Here is a 17,018-nt window from a genome sequence, read left to right on the forward strand (position 1 = left end):
TGGTTTTCAGTGCAAGCCTGACTTCTATTAACTGCAGACTGTTGTTTTTAGGCATGTCATCTCCATCACTTTCCATAATCCTTTACAGGCTGTTTATGGCTGGCCTATAAACCAAGGTGCTGTGGCTGATTATCTCTTGACAGTATGTTTCTATTAGCAGTTGTCATGGACAGGGCTGAGCTCAGTGCAATACTTTTATGTAGATGGCCTTAAAGGTCAACAACATTTCTGTCTTCTGACAGTAAATTGCAAACTCAAGGTTATTTGCCATCTCTCCCTTGGTAGTTTCTTGCAGCTTTCTTTCAGTGTTATTTGTCTAGTCAATCACTTATTACATTTAGGTATGGACCATTCTGAGATAAATTGTGAACTTCTAAGACAACAATGTTCACATGCTCACTCTCTTTTATCCATGTGTTTGTGTGTGAGACCATGAACCTGTGTGTCTTTAATAAACATCAAGCCTCTTAGCAAGTTAAATCTGATGCATAAGTAAGAATCTGAGATAAGCGCTCCCTGTAATTTGCATGAAAATGAGCTGCTGAATATATTGAGGGAGGCCTGAATTATTGCCCCACTGAGTTAAGGCTCAGCACCTGGGAGGCATCTCTGAGCCAGCCCATGTCGAGCTACTAATCAGGCACAGGAGGGGCTGTTACCCATCCAAACAGGCTGACAGAGCAGGGAGAGGAGGGGATTTATACTGTGGTATTTGTGCAATTTAGCAGAAGCATATTGCTTTCTGTAGATTCCATGGTAATTATATCTGTTTAATAATTTACAGGATAAAATTATGCAACCATGAAGTAATTATATGGTACATTCTTAATGTATTTTATTTGCTGCTTATATCCAAGGGTTTTTAATCTACCAAAAACAAAGTCCTGACAACTAGCTGGTTTCCTACAATTCAGGAAAAAGTGGTGACCTCAAACCAAATTGGAGGCCAAACATGGTTTTCAATATTCAGTGATTCTACTAGCTTTTGTTGTTTAAATTACTCTGCAGGAAAACTGAACAACCAACTTGACTCTGTGTTAGGTTCAGAATATCTTTCTTCATCTCTGTGTGGATGCAAAGGTTCTGCATGCTCTCTCACTTCTCCCCACACTTTCCCTGCTTTTCTTAACATGCTGACCACATCAGCATCATTTTGTGTCTCTGTAAGGTCTCCACATAGGATCCTAATTATGAACTTCTGTTCACAGAATATTCTTGAGATGAAAGTCTATGATGAAAATGCAGTCACTAAAGATGACCTCCTCTTCACTGTTCTCTTTGATGTTGCTAAAATCCAGCTTGGAGAAACAGTTCACTTGACATTTCAGCTAAATCCCAAGGTGAGTGATAAAACTGCCTTGGTCACAGGAAGAAAATACATTTTTTTTATATTACCTCATGAATAAGTTCTTTTAAAGCAATTGTAGGTAGGAGAGTTTGTTTCCTCTTGGTATGCACTTCATATACCCTGTGAAGAACCTTCCAAATCTAATCAGCAATGTGGACAAGGGCATGATCCTGAAGGCTTTTGCTAGCTCATCAAACCACTTAGCAGATGGTTTTTTCTGACACCAGAGTTGCCTTTTCCCCCCCTCTTTCTTGACTCTGTTGCTCAAACAGGTTTTGTTGGAAATACAGAACTTCATCACCATTGCACAAAGTTTCTTTGTTAGAATTTCTTTTCCCAGCACAAGCACTTGTGAGTTTGGGCATACTCTGGCACAGATGCTGCAGTGTCCCTTAAAAACTGATTCCTTGCCCTTTTATTCTTTTGAATACACCTGAAAATAATCCAAAGATCAATACTGAGGCGCTAAAACCAGCTGATGGCCAGTTGCTCAAGCAATTTCATTGTTTCAGTGTGCCTGAACTGAAAACATCATGACTTCAACGTGGGATGTGGGTATTCAATTTAGACACTTCCATAGATTTGCTATTTCACTGACTTTTCTTACACAGTACATGTAGGTGTTCAGCTGCACAGTGATTTTGGCAGGCAGTCTGCCTTAACTTCTCCGGGCACTGGTCAATGTGTTGTCTGTGTTGTAGGAGTCCTTTTGATGAGAAGAATTGCAAATGCCCTCTTCTATTCAGCAGCATCCCTCTTCAGATAACATTACACAGCAAAAAGCAAAGCCTTTGGACAGTTTTAAACCAACAGTTACTGCTGCAGGACTGCCTGCCCTTCTACTCTGCCTCACCACCAAAAAGAATAGGGCGGTTTGGCCTGAGGACTGCTGGTTAACAAAGGAGGGAGAACACTTTCAAAATCACTCTAACTCAAATGCTTTCACTCCTCACACTATATCCTGGATCAGGAAGGAAATTTGATTTGATTGAAGAACTCTTTCAGGAGCCAGAATAATAATTGACAGCCATAGCTAATGAGAAAGAAAATTAATTCAGATGCTTATAATAAATTATTTTTTTTGCAGACGCAGGAGATGCTAGAGGTTGAGTTTACATCGGAGAGCATGTGAGTAACATCCACAGGAAAATGCCCCTTTGGAAGCAGTAAAACATATGCTAGCATTTAGTATTATAAAGTTTAAAATACTCAGCATAGCTGGTGTTGATGAAGTTAGTTGCATATTGGCTAAAACTCTGTATTCCTTATCTACCAAGAATCATCCTAATTATTAATTTATCCTATTACTCACTGAATGAGGGAGGATAATAAGAATTGCAGTCATCATACTTATTACAACTATTCTTTACCATTATGGTTAAAAAAAAAGGGAAAACCACCTTTCAGATGTGTCCCTAAATTAAAAATCAGTGACATGTTTGAGATCATGCTGGACAAGACAAACTTCCAGGAAGGTATCATTTCTTGATGTTCATTTAAGGATGTACTTAGGTGTTACTACTTCTGATTGCATTTTTTTTCTCTTTCAGTCCAGTTCCTCCTGAAAAGCTTGTGACTAATGGTGTATTAGTGGTAATTTTAAACTATTGCTCTTCTTTGTTTTCATAATAGTGATAGGAATGGTGAATCTGGCAGGTGCCCCAACACCTCCCTGCAGGCAGGGCTGGAGGGGAGGGAGATGGGGGTCAAACACAGGTAGCCATCCTGTTGTGCTGCTCCCTGCGGGAGGATGTGTTAGGAAAGAATGTGCACACTCATTTGGGATACTCAGAGACCTGTTCACCACCACAGGCTGAAACCAAGCCTATTGACAAAGCCTGAAGTGGTCTTTCACTGACTCACTGCTGCTCTATCTTTCCTTTGGGAAACTTCTTTTGTGACTCCCTCATGGACATCCTGTTCTCCCCTCTTCCACAGGATGATATGGAAGTTGCTTTCTCAGCTGCCCTTAACTCATTACTTAGAGGAGGTAGAACTTGACTGTCCAGCTTCACCAAAGCAGGGAAGCAAGGACATCACTGTGATTTGGCCAACCCATCAGTTTGCTCTCAGGAGGTCTCAGCACACTCCCATTTGCCCCCCTGTCCTGTCCAAAACCACCACACCAACTTTTCTCTTTCTCTTCCCAATCCTGTCCAAAACCACCACACCAACTTTTCTTTCAACTGAAACCTGTCATATTTTCAGAGTGACCAAGTCTTTCTCCTATCAGCCTAACAAAGAGAGGGTGGACTGTTTTCCAGACCCCAGGGGCTCAAGTGACCAAAGAGAGACAGCAATGAAGTCACCCAGATATGGCATATACTTTAACCTCCCATTTTTTTATCCCTGCTACAGTCTCGTGAAATTTCCTGCTTGGAAGTCCTAGTGGACAGCAAATGGACAAAAAAAGAACCTTCAGGTTAGACCTCAAACTAGAAGCAAAACCCCCTTATTTTAGGTTAACTGACTTATCTTGGTTGGTTGGTTGGTTGGTTGGTTTGGGGGCTTTTGTTTGTTTTTGGTTTTTGTTGGTTTTTTTTTCAATTATTTTTTGGTTTTAGTTTTTTGGGGGGGGTTTTGTTTGGATTTTTGTCTGTGTGTATTGGGTTTTTTGGTTCTTTGTTGTTTGTTTTGTCATTTTCTTCTCTGGCAATTTTTATACTTTGTTCTTACAATTAGAGCACAGGAACTGGATAGTTAGGAGTGTATATGCAGGTTCACAGATCCAACAGTTATAGTCTGTGCTAACTAACTATAAAAACTGGAATTTGAAATTAAAGGAATGAATCTTATAAATGCTGTAAAGTAAAAGAAAATACATATTTCTATTTCAACTAGGTTTTATCCAATTTGCCTGTATGTCTGAGTTTTTAAAACATCTACTGCAGCTTTATAAGCTTTTTGGTGTTTTGTGGTTTGTTTTTGATTTGCTTGTTTGCTTTTCTCCTCTTACTTCTTGTACTGTTCCCTTGCTGGATAAATAGAGTTTGGAAGCTTTTAAGCATTGTTGAAGGTTCTGAAAGACCATTTAATATTCCATTTCTGGGATCATAGTCATTAACTTCTTTGTATATTTTTCATGTTTGGATTTTTTTTTTTTTTTTTCAGAAAAAGACTTCTTGTTTTCAGTGAAGGGATCATATGAGAAGAGCCAGACCCTGTCACTGGGCTCTTTCTGGCAACCTCTGAAGCCCCTGAACTTCCATTACATCAAATACGGACTGTCAGAGCTGTGCATGGCTCTAGCAGAGAAGAAACCTCATTTCTGCCCGGTATGTCATCATCAGCTTGAGTAAGCACAGTAAACTCATGGTTTTCTACATTTACTGAGGCAAATGGAAAGAGTTTGTATATTGAATAAAGAAGTTCTTTAATGGACTCAGCTCTGAAACAGCATTGTAAACTCTAAGATATACAAATATTTGATGTCAACTGGAAAACTGCTGGACAGGGACCCCATTTAAAAAAAGCAAAGTGTTTTTGTATGGTTTATACATTAAATATTTCTCTACATTATTATTTATTTTTCAGTGTACTTCAGGTGAAGACAAAAACGACTGCCATGCATCCCTGAGTATTCCTCTGGATTCACTTCCATTCAGTGAGAAAGTGGCAGTAGCAAAGGTGATTGATACCAACTTCTTAGAATAATTGTTAAGCTATAGACCAAAGATCAATGGGCATGAGTTAATTAGATCAGTGTAGGAAGGTAGGGATTGAGATATGTAACTGTTAGTGCCCTTAGCTTCCTAGCAATTCCTAACACCATGGACCTCTACATTTTCATATGAATCTAGCAGAACAAAAATATTACAGCCAAACACAGGTCAAAGGGATTTCTGTGACCACCTCAGGCACTAATGCAGATCAGAGCAAATGCAAATGATGAGGCAGGATGGATCACACTGGGAGAGCCGGTGTTGGTTTTTACTGTGTAACTGCTCTCTTTATCTTTAGTATAAAACAATTTAAGGAAAATAAAGTGGACTTGGACAAATTTTAAGATTTTGATGGATTTTCTGATTATTATGGCTTTCTGGCTCAATGTAGCTTTTAGAAAAAGAGAAGGGCTTCAGAGGTGATGGTAAAGAAAGAACATAAAATGATCTCCACTGTTTATATCCAGTGTTTATATTGTGTTTTGGGTTTTTTTTCCTAGGATGAGACAATCAATTTACATGTGAAGTCAAATGACTGGTAAGCAATTCTATCCTAGGGTTTTGTGATTGTGAAAAAAGAAATGCTTTTTTGCCTCCTAGTCTATTTCTGTAACTAAGGGAAAGTATTTAGTCAATTACTATATTTCCTTATTCACCTATGTTCAATACCCATGTCCAGAAGATGGTTAACTGTGCTAGGTGAAATTTCCTGTTATGCTGCTATACAGAAGTTCAGTTTAGATGGGGAGAATAATATTTTCTGGTTGCAACATATGTAGAGATATATATTTAGAAAAAGCTATCTTTCCTTTCCTTACTTGTAAAAAATACAAAGTATTTCTATTTATAAAATCTGGCAGTTCTGAGGCAAGAAATCCTAAATATTCCAATGTTTATAGTATCCATGTATCGATTGCAGTATTTATCTTAGACACTTCCTGAAAAGCAGTGTAGAAATAAGGAATATTTCTTTCTGTAAGATTTTGCTACGTTGCAGTTCATCAGCCTTTTCTCTACCTTATCTATACCATGTGGTATGTGCTTTTGTGGGGCCACAGTAGCAGCTTTTCTAAACCTCGTAATAAAGTTGTAGGCAAGCATCCAGATATTAATTTTAAGTTATTGTGCATTCCCTGTTTAACCCTGGACTTTGCTTCAGGTCCAGAAACTTAGATGTTCGCTTAGAGTTCGATCTATGTACAGAGGAGAAAAACTTCCTACTGAAAAGGAAGAAGTTTGTGGCTTCTGCTCTGAAAAAAGCACTACATTTAGAGCAAGACCTAGAAGATCATGAGGTATGGGGAGCACCCCAGGGACAGTAACATGCTATGTAACAGGAAAATGTTATGCTCATAGCCTTTTGCATATTGTTCCATAACTAGCCCTGATACATTCACTACACCATGTAAAGCATTGAGGAATGCTTTTCTACATTTTCTATTTTAGATGAAGAGCCAGCATCAAACCCTCTTGATACACATTTTTCCTGAAAACATAATGCCATAAATCAGAATTTTTTCTCTATTTCTTTTTCATCTGTGCATTATAGACCTGGATAGTCTGACTGTTTTAGCTGATCAGTCTTGGTTCAGTCCAAGAAGAAGACCAAGACCTCATAATGTATTTTATCGGATTTTTGGAGGGAGAAAAATCTAACAGTTAAAGTGATGCATAATACCAGCCGATGAGAAGTGTCTTATTTTATCTTCTCTCCTCTGGTGCTCATAATTTCAGCTGTAGTTCCTCAAAGAGAACAAAGACATTCAGCATTTTTTCTCTAATCTGCTTGTCTGAGCTAGGGTTCACATTTGTTCATGTCAATGCTAGCATGAGGATGGGTGGTGCTTTAGGGAAGGAGCATGGTCTGTGATCAGGAACTTGAGAAATGAAGAAGCAACTTGAGAGCTGGTTAATTTTTTTCACCTATGTTTTCTCCTTTGTCCAGGACAGTTGGACCAAAGTCATATTAGGTGATATATGACAACATGGTTTTAGACATTATAAATTATGTCCCTGCTCACAAACTGAACATATTACCACATTGTTTCTCATTGGCACAATAGTGAGAAAACCCAGACAGTTTCTTAAGTATGAGAATTTTTAGGAGAAGTACTTGAGATTTTCTAGCAAGGGAATGTTTCCTTATAGTCAGGAAAATCCAAATCAGAATACTTTGCTTTGACCTGAAATGTTCAATTTGAATCAGGAAACTATTGAGTATTTCTTTGATGCAATTGTCTGGAAATGTGTGTGGAAAATGTCAATGGGCTCCTCTTCTCTCAGTGGGTTTCTTAGAGAAATTTGTCTTCCTGCAACGCAATTTAGATTTCCATCCAATTAGGTTTCATCACTGCAATTATATTCTCTAGGTACTTTGTATGAAATGTAATCTAGCTATTATGCTTGACTTACAGAGAGGATAAGCTCTGCTTGGTATCAGAATAGACCTCTCAAGAGAAGATGTTTTGCTAAGGAAAATGCAGTGTAATATTGAAATGCCTTGGAAAAATAAGCTTTGATAAGCCAGCGTGTAAAAATTTACAATCAAAAATGATTGATTTTATTCAAAATCCTCAAAATCTGTTTTGTTTTGTCTTTTTCCTCTGCAAAATACACAGTTTTCTTTTTTTCATCCCTGCTTGGGGAAATGGTGAAATGTTGGAATTTTTTGTGGTACTGGCATGCTACATTTCACTCAGCTCTGATCACTTGTGCTGGTAAACAAAGTGTTGCTTACCATTGTTGTGTTGATGATTAAACAGGTACCAGTTGTAGCAGTGATGACAACAGGAGGTGGCACCCGGGCACTGACATCTCTGTTAGGCAACCTGTTGGGTCTTCAAAAGCTGGGTCTCTTGGATGTTATTTCATTCATCACTGGGTCATCTGGTTCAACATGGTAAGGACACCCTGAATGAAGACATCACTCATCACCTCTCTAGTCTGCTGTGAGATGTTTATTCTCTTCATTTTTGTAAAGAAAGGCAGTCTCAAGCTTTTTTTATTGCTGCATTAGGAGCACACTGCCCAAGCCAGTGAATGGCCCAGGTGCTGCTTTGTTTCAGCTCTAGGATCTTTCCTACTGAGTCACTGGCGTGCAAATCACAGCCTTGTGCATCAACTTTTGTAGCAAGAAGGGGCTTTTTTTCCAAGTCTTCAAGTTTCACTAGTGAATTGGGGAACTCCTCTAAATCAAAAAGTCTTTTCAATAGCATACTAAGCCCAAAAGGTGCTTTTAAAGAAACTCAGCTAGTTCATTTGATGTGGATCATAAATCTGAGTCTAAAAAGTGAAAGCTTCTCTGTACATGACAATGCACTTCCTTTCTTTTCCCCAGGACTTTGTCACATTTGTATCAGAGTGCCGACTGGTCGCACGAGGATCTATCAAGACCGATTAGTGAAGTCCGCAGACACATGACCAAGTGCAAGCTAAGCTGCTTTTCCCTGGAGAGCTTGCAATACTATGCAAAGGAGCTAAAACTGCGGAAGCAAGAGGGATACCAGATCTCTAGTGTTGATTTTTGGGGCCTTCTGCTGGAAAAAGCATTAGATGATGGGGTAGTGTTCTTCCTATGTTTTCTCAAACAGCTGCTGAAAACTATTGTATGGAAAATATTGTAGGGAAGAAAACCTATGTCTCCTTCTACAAGTATGAGAATCTGAGTACCTAACTAAAGAGTCTTGGTTCATTTTCCTCTGTTCATCCCTGTGAGAACAAATTTCCATGTGAAGTGGATGTATTTACTAAAAAGAATAGGAGACCATTTTTTTTAAAAAAGTGTCCTACAACTCTACCTGTAATTAAATAAGCCTGTGTGGATGTGTAAAGGTTTAGATGACTCCTGGGTTAAAAAAATGTTTGGACACAAAATGAGTTGAGAGAATAGTGAAATTAAGAGGGGAAACAGCTATGTATTTTGCTGTACTCTTGGAAGCCTATAAACTATGCCAAGAAGGTCCCTTGATTTTGCTCTTTGTTTTTCATCAATTCACAGAAAAATAACCACAAGCTCTCAGATGAGCAAGAGGCATTGAGTCAGGGTCAAAATCCCCTACCTATCTACATGATCCTCAACATGAAAGAAGATTACAGCCTTTCAGAGTTCAAAGGTGATGGCAAAAATGGGCTCATTTGGTGTTTGAGCTATCTGCATTATCAGTACTTCAACCTCTTCTACAGCTGACCCATAGCATTTATAAACAGTTTCTTTTCTTCCTTAACTTCCTTTTCCATTTCCAGACTTTATGCCTAGGCTATGGGAGGACCTTCTGCGGGGCAGGAGAAATCCTGGGGAGGTGTTTAAGGACAGCCAAATACTCACAAGCCTTACCTCTACATTTGGGGTAACTCAGACTGACCCATCTTGGTGTAAACTTCCCTTATGTTCTCTCTGGAGAGGGTAATTGGAAAGTTCTGAATGAAGAACACTGCGAAAGGTTACTGATGAGTGGCTGACACCAGCTGAATGATAAATCTTTACCCTGAGGAAGGCCAGTCTGTGGTCACCCCACAGACAGGGTTTATCCTGCAGCTGCCTTTTTGCCTTTTCGTAGCCCTTCTAGCAGGGAAGTAGGGAAAAGATTAAGATTTAAAAGTTTGTTTTATGTCTCTGCAGAATGGGTGGAGTTCACCCCTTATGAGGTTGGGTTCTTGAAATATGGTGCCTTCATTCGTGCTGAGGATTTTGGCAGTGAGTTCTTCATGGGTCGCCTGATGAAGAAGCTTCCAGAGTCCCGAATCTGCTTCATGAAAGGTGATGTGGTCTACTGCAAAAATTTGAATTGCATAAATATGTTCTTTATTTTTAATGTAATGCAAACCTTGCATATTACAACCAGTGCCCTGCATCATGCAGGACTGAAACCAATTGTACACCATGTTGTTCTCCCCTCTGACTGAGTTCCTTAGACAATGGAGATGGGCTAAAAGTACTGAGAGGAAATTTCGAACCACACTATTCACTGTTGCTCTTGTCTTGAATAGTGATGCTCGTGCCTGAAGTTTCAGGGCTGCTTGAAGAGGCTAGGTTCATTTTGAACCAACCAGCAGCAGAGTTCCACATGAAAAATATTTGTATTTTGAAACCAAAATCCCAAAATCAAATTTGTCTATGAATGGCATGATCTGAGATGCCAAAGCAATGTTGTTCCTGAGTTTATTACAAAATACAGCAATTTAGAGTAGTTTTGTGAACTGCTACTGATACTCTTGCAAGTTTAATAGTATCCTAAATCCTCTGTAATTTTGCTACCATTATGAATAATTGCAATTTTTCATTCTTAATTCAGTAAATTGGGTAGCACCCAGTAATATATGAAAAACAGTTTTGCAGGTTTTATGCAATTCTTGTTTTAATTTTGCTTTCTACTGTGTCCCTTTGTACATTGGTTTTCTGGGGTAAAGCTGTCTGCAGACAGGTCCATCTGCTCTTAAACAGATATTTTGCATAAAAATAATCACCAGACACAACAGGACACCAAGGATACAGGTAAACAAAGGCTAACTTAGAAAGTGAATAATCCATACAACCACCAACACCTCATGGTATTCCTTATTTGGTATTCAGAGAAGCTGTGAATGTCTGTATTGTGCAGGAGGACTCCAGAATCATATTATTCCAAACATGAGACAATAGCTGGGCATAAGAAAGAAAAGATTGTGCTCAGTCATACAAGCACTAAATCCTACAGCTTTATTAGCATAGCTAATAAAGCTTTCAGTGGTGTCATGAATTAAGAAAAGAGTTGTTTGAGGGAAAAGACTCAGAAGAAAACACAGTATCCAAGAGTATTAATAGATCTGAAAAGGGCAGGAGAAATTAATGCATAGTAAATACCACTGGTGGCTCTGAAATCCAGTAGTTCAGATGCAGCCACCAGTAGCAGAAATTCTAAATCCAGGAGCTTGAGATGCTGGAGAGTACGTTGGAGAAATCCCTTCATTCTTCCCTTTTTTCTTTTACTCTTCCATTAAGCGCTCTCTGCTGCCTGTTAGAGGTAGGAGGCAGGTGGCAGAGCCAGCCGGGGCTGCAGAGCCTTCTTCTGAGCGTGTTGAGCCTCCATTGCAGCTCCTCAGTAGCAGTGGGGTAGTGGTATCTTTATGAAGGAAAAGGCAGAGCCTTAAAGCAATGTTGCCATCTAGTGATACCACATGCAATGCCCTCTTGGGTTACTGTTAAAATGTGCTGCTAGTTACAGCTTGATAGTTTAAAGATAAAAGCAAGGTGTCATTTACGGGGAGAGGAAAGGCTTTTTCTGAGAGCAGTGGCTAGAGCTGGAAACACTGGATGAGCTCACAGGGATACAAGACCCTCATGTTTCCAGATGAAAGGCTGGGGTGCATAAGAACTTGTTTACTCTCTTCAATTCTGATGGCCCAGTAAAAGACAGCATCCCTCATCACAGTTCTTACTTCAGCCAATATAGGTACAAAGAAAATTCAGTGCAAGAGGTTAGGGCAACATTGCCCTGTAATTATAAACAAGTTCTGAGGAGACAACAATGTTTGAAAGTTGTTAATATGCAGGAACAGTGTGTAACTCCAGGGGTGAGGGAACCAGAGGAGTTACAGAGTGAGAAGACGCCAAGACAGGAGAAACCAGAGATGTCTTCTCGTAGCAGGGTTAGAAAGAAGCTTCTCAAGCTGCTGGGAGATGAGGTTGTCTTGACAGAAACTGGCCAGTCATTATGTGCAAATGAACTCTGCTTGACAACTAAGTGTAGATCAGAACCTGATTTCTTATTATGCATTTCTAATATTTCCTAAGTGAGTCTATTCTTACAAGGACTTCCTTTAAAAAAGAAGGCTCTTGGATTTCTGTCTCACTCTAGAAACAAGCCATGTTTTAAAGGGAGTTGTATTTCTCTTAATAATTTATGGGATGAATAATTATTTCGTTGTGCAACTCAAGTTATTGCATCCTGTACAATGTATGGCTTTTGCAAAACTTTCACTGGTAGAGATTTTCAAGGCAAAGCACAGCCCTGCCTTCTCTGCTAGAGTTCTTCTGGGGGCCTGTGACGGTGCTGTGGAGAAAGAGATGCTTTTCAAAATCCAAGAGACTTCTGGAGATTTCTGCACTGTGAAGACATTTTCAGATGTTCTTTTACATGGGATGGCAAAAGTGGGAGAAGCACTATGGGAATAAAAAATAGAAGGAGAAGGGTCTCCCTCAAAAGACTTTGTGCAGAGAGAAATTTTAGAGGGACAGCAAAGATGTCTTTTATTTAGAGAACTTTTCTGCAGACTATCCCAGACTGTACTCTAACCATTTGATTCTTGACTGTCCAGAACAAGCTTCCAAACATTTAACTGACTATCCACTTGTATATGACATATTTTGTAGACCAGATCCTTATTTTATAGGAAATGGCATGGTTTTGCTCACTTATGACAGGTGCTTATAGGATGGAAAATGTTGGTTTGTATGTGGCAAGGAATTACAGTGGCTGAAAGCCTCACACAATGTTTTAAACTATTTAGGCTCCTCTTTTGACAACAGAATGCTAATTGCTGAACAGAACTTCATATAGGTTTTGGTGATAATTTGGAAACTTTGAGGCTTTCCAATACTCCTTTCAAAGCTGAGAGATTATTTTTTAAAGGGATATTTTCCATTGGAATGTTTCTGAAGAAGCTTCCCTGTTCTCTACCATTGCACAGGCCTGTGGAGCAATGTATTTTCGTACAACCTCTTGGATGCCTGGCATTCATCAAACCCTACACAGAGGCACTCACTGAGGTGTACCCAACACAGCACTGTTGATACTGGTCAGTTATGTTTCTGTTTCTGTTTTACCTGGTGCCTCATAAATCCAGAGGCTTCATGTTGTCAGCTCTATCTAACTAGGTTTCCTCTCTGAATTTATTCATAGCAATATTATTTCCATTAATCTCTCTTATACTGAATTTAGGGAAATATAAAACTACTGAAGGTTTTAAGCAGATTGTCTTTGCCAAGGGCCCTTTGGTGAACCTCCACGTTGTAACAAGCACCTCTGTGCTGTGCTCTGTCTGCCTCAGCAGCTGGTGCTTTTCATACTTTGTTGCTGAAGACTTCAATTGCATCCAATGCCATTTCAGTGTTCTTTGATCTTGATATAAACCTGTGTTTTTTTAAGAGGCCTTGGTTGTCCTTCCTGTGTTTAAGGGCAGTTAGTGAGTTTGGTTTACGGGTTTCTATCACTTTCTCTGTGGAAGTGTTGCAAAGCCCTAAGCTCAAGAAATCAATAAATGTATGTGATAGAAAGTCATTGCCTCTCTTCCCCATCTCATGAGGTACTGTTTAGCACAACCCTATTTCTTTGTTCTTTTGTGGATGTCTCAGTCTCCTGACAGCTTTTTTTCCTTGAAAAGCTGATATTTATTATTTTGAAAGGAACAGGTCCAGATTCTGAATCTACCCTAACCTTCACACAGGGAATCTATCTGTGAGTTCTATCAAAGAATGGATCACTTTTTCCAGTTTTAGCAAGTTTGTTGCCACTCTGTTTCTCATGGAATAGGCTTTACTGAAGACTAATTTTCTTGTTTTTCCTATTTTGATATTGATTTATTTGTATGTTGCAATGTCTTATTAGGATCTTTTCCCTAGCTAATACGAGATGCCCTCTATTATTTTAAGTATTGAAAAGAACTGTTTCAAAACAACAATTTGTTCATCTCCTCTGTCTTTCAGGAGAAGAGCCTTCTCCATCAGACAGGAGACATGAGTTGGAGACTTACTTGGTCACCCCTGAATGTGGCATCATGGGCATCATTCGGCGGATCCTGACAGAGCGGGTGATGGTTTCAAAGTTCTACAACTTCCTGAAGGGATTCCAGTTGCACAATGAATACCTTCAGAACAAAAACTTCTGTAGATGGAAAGGTAAACATCCTTGAATATAATTTTTGTACCTTCTTAGATGGTTGGTGTTTTCATCAGTGAAGAGAACGCAGATGATGAACATTTGGAAATTAATATTTCAAGATAGCTATTTAAATTTCATGCAGTTAAATCAGCTTCAGGAATTTCCTTGATTCCAGGGAAAGAAAATTACTGCTCATCTGGGGTGGAAGGATAGCAACACAAGAAGTGAAAGAACCCTCTTTTTACCTTGAACAGGTCTGTCTTTCATGTGTGAAGGCTGAACATCTGCAGTGTTTAAGGATCTTTTAGAAAAAGTAAATGTAATGGATAGCCAAGAGGCATTTTTCCCAACTTTTCCTTATTAGTCAAGCAACAGATGTACCGTTTCTTCAGTGAATCACTCATCATAACAAATATTTCCTTTTAGATACTGTACTAGAGCATTTCCCCAACCAGCTGACAGAAACAGCAGAGTTCATGTGCCTGGCAGACACAGCGGGATACATCGACATTAGCTACCCACCACTCATGAGACCAGAGAGGAAAGTGGATGTTGTCCTGCACTTAAACTATTCTTCTGGATCGCAGACCTTGGTGTGAAAAACACTCTCTTTTCTTTGATAAATAACTGCTGCCTTCTAGCCCTCCTTAATTCCTAAAGATTCAGAATCATTTATGTAGAATAAACTGATTCTGGGAGAAAAGTATCCTTGGTCTACAGCTCCCTGTGCAGACACTTGCAAGTGTCTTGCAAGTGATGCTCAGGTAAATCCCTGAGAACAGATGTAATATCAGATTTCTAAATATTTTATTTGAACTAACCCTCTAATAGCTAAATGCTATTTCCTAGACCTATGTGTGCCTGTGATCTCCATTTTGCTATCTAGATTTCACTCACATTGTTTATCTAGTTCTAGTTACCACCGCTGATGAACTCATTATGGTTGTGTTGTGATGTTCATATAAAGTTACCCACATGCCATATAATTAGAAATATTTTGTCCGGTTGTTTTTAGAACAGTAACTGGATTTTTTTGTTGTTGTTCAAAGTTTTGGAAAAGAATCGTCCTTTGACAACATTTGCTCTTTCAGACACCATCTAATAATCTGGTCTATAATTCCTGTTACTAGATATGGATAAGACAGAAATTCTTAAGGACTAAAATTTTCATACATGCCAACCAGACTCAGGAAGAAAAATCCTACTTTCAAAAATTGATTACACACCTGCAAGATTAACCTTTTAGTTAAGATACTATTTGCTCCCAGATCACTGTTTGCTTACATCACTTTTCAGAACCATCCTAAGGCATCTAAGACAGGGGTTTTTAAATACTTTATGCCAAGTCAAAAAAAAAAAAATTGTGATTTTGCATTTAAAAACTGTACTATTTCAGATTCTTGCCCATGCTACTTGTTTCAGGATCTTCTCCAGACAAGTCATCTTTCTGTATCCTAAGCTGCTAGGCCACCCTTCCCATAGTCACAGACATTTTACCTATCCTCTAGAGATAAAGGCTAATGAGGAAAAGGAGAAGGTAGAACACCAATCAGGAGTGCAAGTTGGAGGCTGAGTATTGAATTGTTCTGTTAACAGTACTTAATATCTCATGTAGGAGAGAAGAAATATTGACAGCAAACCCTGCTCCCAAATCTTTGTGGAGGTCTTTTGATGGATGCATTAGGAAAAGTGATAGAGTGTGACAGAACTTCTGACTTTTCTTCTTTTCTGTCTGAATTCAGCCTTTGGAAGAAGCCTCCAAATACTTTCAAAAGCAGGGAATCCCATTTCCCAAAATCCAAATGAGCGAACGAGAGAAGAAAAATCTAAAGGAGTGCTACATCTTTGAAGACACAGAGACCCCAGAGGCACCAACTGTGGTGTTTTTCCCGCTGGTGAATGACTCCTTCAGAAAATACAAAGAGCCTGGTAAGCCATGGGATGGCTCTCCCACCGCCTGGCAGCCCTTTGGCTGTGGAATGGGAGACATGGTGTAGCCTGGTCTCCTCCCGTGGCAGAGAAATGCAGATTCCAAGGGAGCAAGGAGAAATGCTGTGCCTCCCTGGAAAGTAGGAGGTGGAACCGTATCTCTACCCCACTGATGATGTTTCTTTATTTGTCAGGTGTGGAGCGCAGCCCTGCTGAGATGGCTCAGGGCAACGTGGATGTTTCCACCATTTTTTCCCCCTACTGCTTAAACAGCTTTACCTACACAGGGGAGGCGTTTGACAAGCTGATAGAACTGACCAGCTACAACATTCAGAACAACCAGCATCTGATCCTTCAGGCGCTGAACTCAGCCATACAGCAGAAACGACAGCACAAAAAATAAACACTCGCATGAGTTTCAGAAAGATATCTGCATGATTTTGGTTTTTTTATTCTTCTCTGGAGAAGAATCAAGAGTTGTCTTCAAATGAGCATAGACTTTGGAAAGTAAAGACTTGTCTCAGGCTGTGGTTCCTCTCTACTATATGGTGATCTTAAATCAACCAATCAAACAAAATAATGTTTACACTTGTGCTTTATTTATGTTGGATTTCACTGCCAGTGAACTTTTTTTCATGCATATACATGTATATGCAGTAAATTGAAGGTCAGAAGACATTGGATTTATTGAAAAGTTTTTGAAATGCATTAATCTGGGACAGCAGCACAAATGCTTTCAAAATTTGTTATACTAATAGAAATTGTATGTGAAGTGAAGACAAATGAGCTATGGATATTTAATTTATTCCAAATCTAGTGCAACAGAAAAATACGTGATAAATGTGGACAATTTCAAAGAACATGAAAACCGTCTATTCCTACAATGTCAGCAAGGAATTTTTGCTAGAAATAACACACCAAGCTAAACATAATAGATAATCTGGGACTTCACATGAAAAATACACATTTTCTATACTTTTGAATTTAAAAGTTTTATTACACCAGCAGTACTTATTTTTTGAAAATCTCTTGGAAACTACTGTTTCAAGCCATAACGTGAGTCAGGATCAGCTCTTCCAGTGCAGGTATAACTATCTAATCCACAGCTCAACTTTCCACTGACCTTTCATGGTATTTAGATGATCCAGCTCAGTATCCACATCCTGTTAATTTCAGCAGTTTTCACAGTATTTCTTGTTATTATGAGATGCTGTGAGAATTAAA

General features: G+C 39.1%; 1 protein-coding gene across 1 annotated transcript in view; it reads left to right on the top strand.

The window, feature by feature from the left end:
• The window catches only part of LOC131084310 (cytosolic phospholipase A2 epsilon-like), a 31,589-nt gene extending 15,376 nt beyond the window's left edge, over positions 1-16,213 (top strand). Inside the window, exons 5-21 of the mRNA XM_058025668.1 lie at positions 1,209-1,340; positions 2,436-2,476; positions 2,899-2,941; positions 3,707-3,770; positions 4,460-4,623; positions 4,883-4,975; positions 5,511-5,548; positions 6,170-6,305; positions 7,773-7,909; positions 8,348-8,570; positions 9,008-9,122; positions 9,629-9,766; positions 12,676-12,783; positions 13,691-13,882; positions 14,292-14,458; positions 15,608-15,794; positions 15,989-16,213. Coding sequence (XP_057881651.1) covers positions 1,209-1,340; positions 2,436-2,476; positions 2,899-2,941; positions 3,707-3,770; positions 4,460-4,623; positions 4,883-4,975; positions 5,511-5,548; positions 6,170-6,305; positions 7,773-7,909; positions 8,348-8,570; positions 9,008-9,122; positions 9,629-9,766; positions 12,676-12,783; positions 13,691-13,882; positions 14,292-14,458; positions 15,608-15,794; positions 15,989-16,197 — 2,187 coding nt within the window. The 3' untranslated portion in view covers positions 16,198-16,213. The remainder of the gene's footprint in view (positions 1-1,208; positions 1,341-2,435; positions 2,477-2,898; positions 2,942-3,706; positions 3,771-4,459; positions 4,624-4,882; positions 4,976-5,510; positions 5,549-6,169; positions 6,306-7,772; positions 7,910-8,347; positions 8,571-9,007; positions 9,123-9,628; positions 9,767-12,675; positions 12,784-13,690; positions 13,883-14,291; positions 14,459-15,607; positions 15,795-15,988) is intronic.
• The last annotated feature ends 805 nt before the right edge of the window (positions 16,214-17,018 follow it).

The sequence above is a fragment of the Melospiza georgiana genome, chromosome 6, assembly GCF_028018845.1.
Source record: "Melospiza georgiana isolate bMelGeo1 chromosome 6, bMelGeo1.pri, whole genome shotgun sequence".
Classification (NCBI taxonomy): Eukaryota; Metazoa; Chordata; class Aves; order Passeriformes; family Passerellidae; genus Melospiza; species Melospiza georgiana.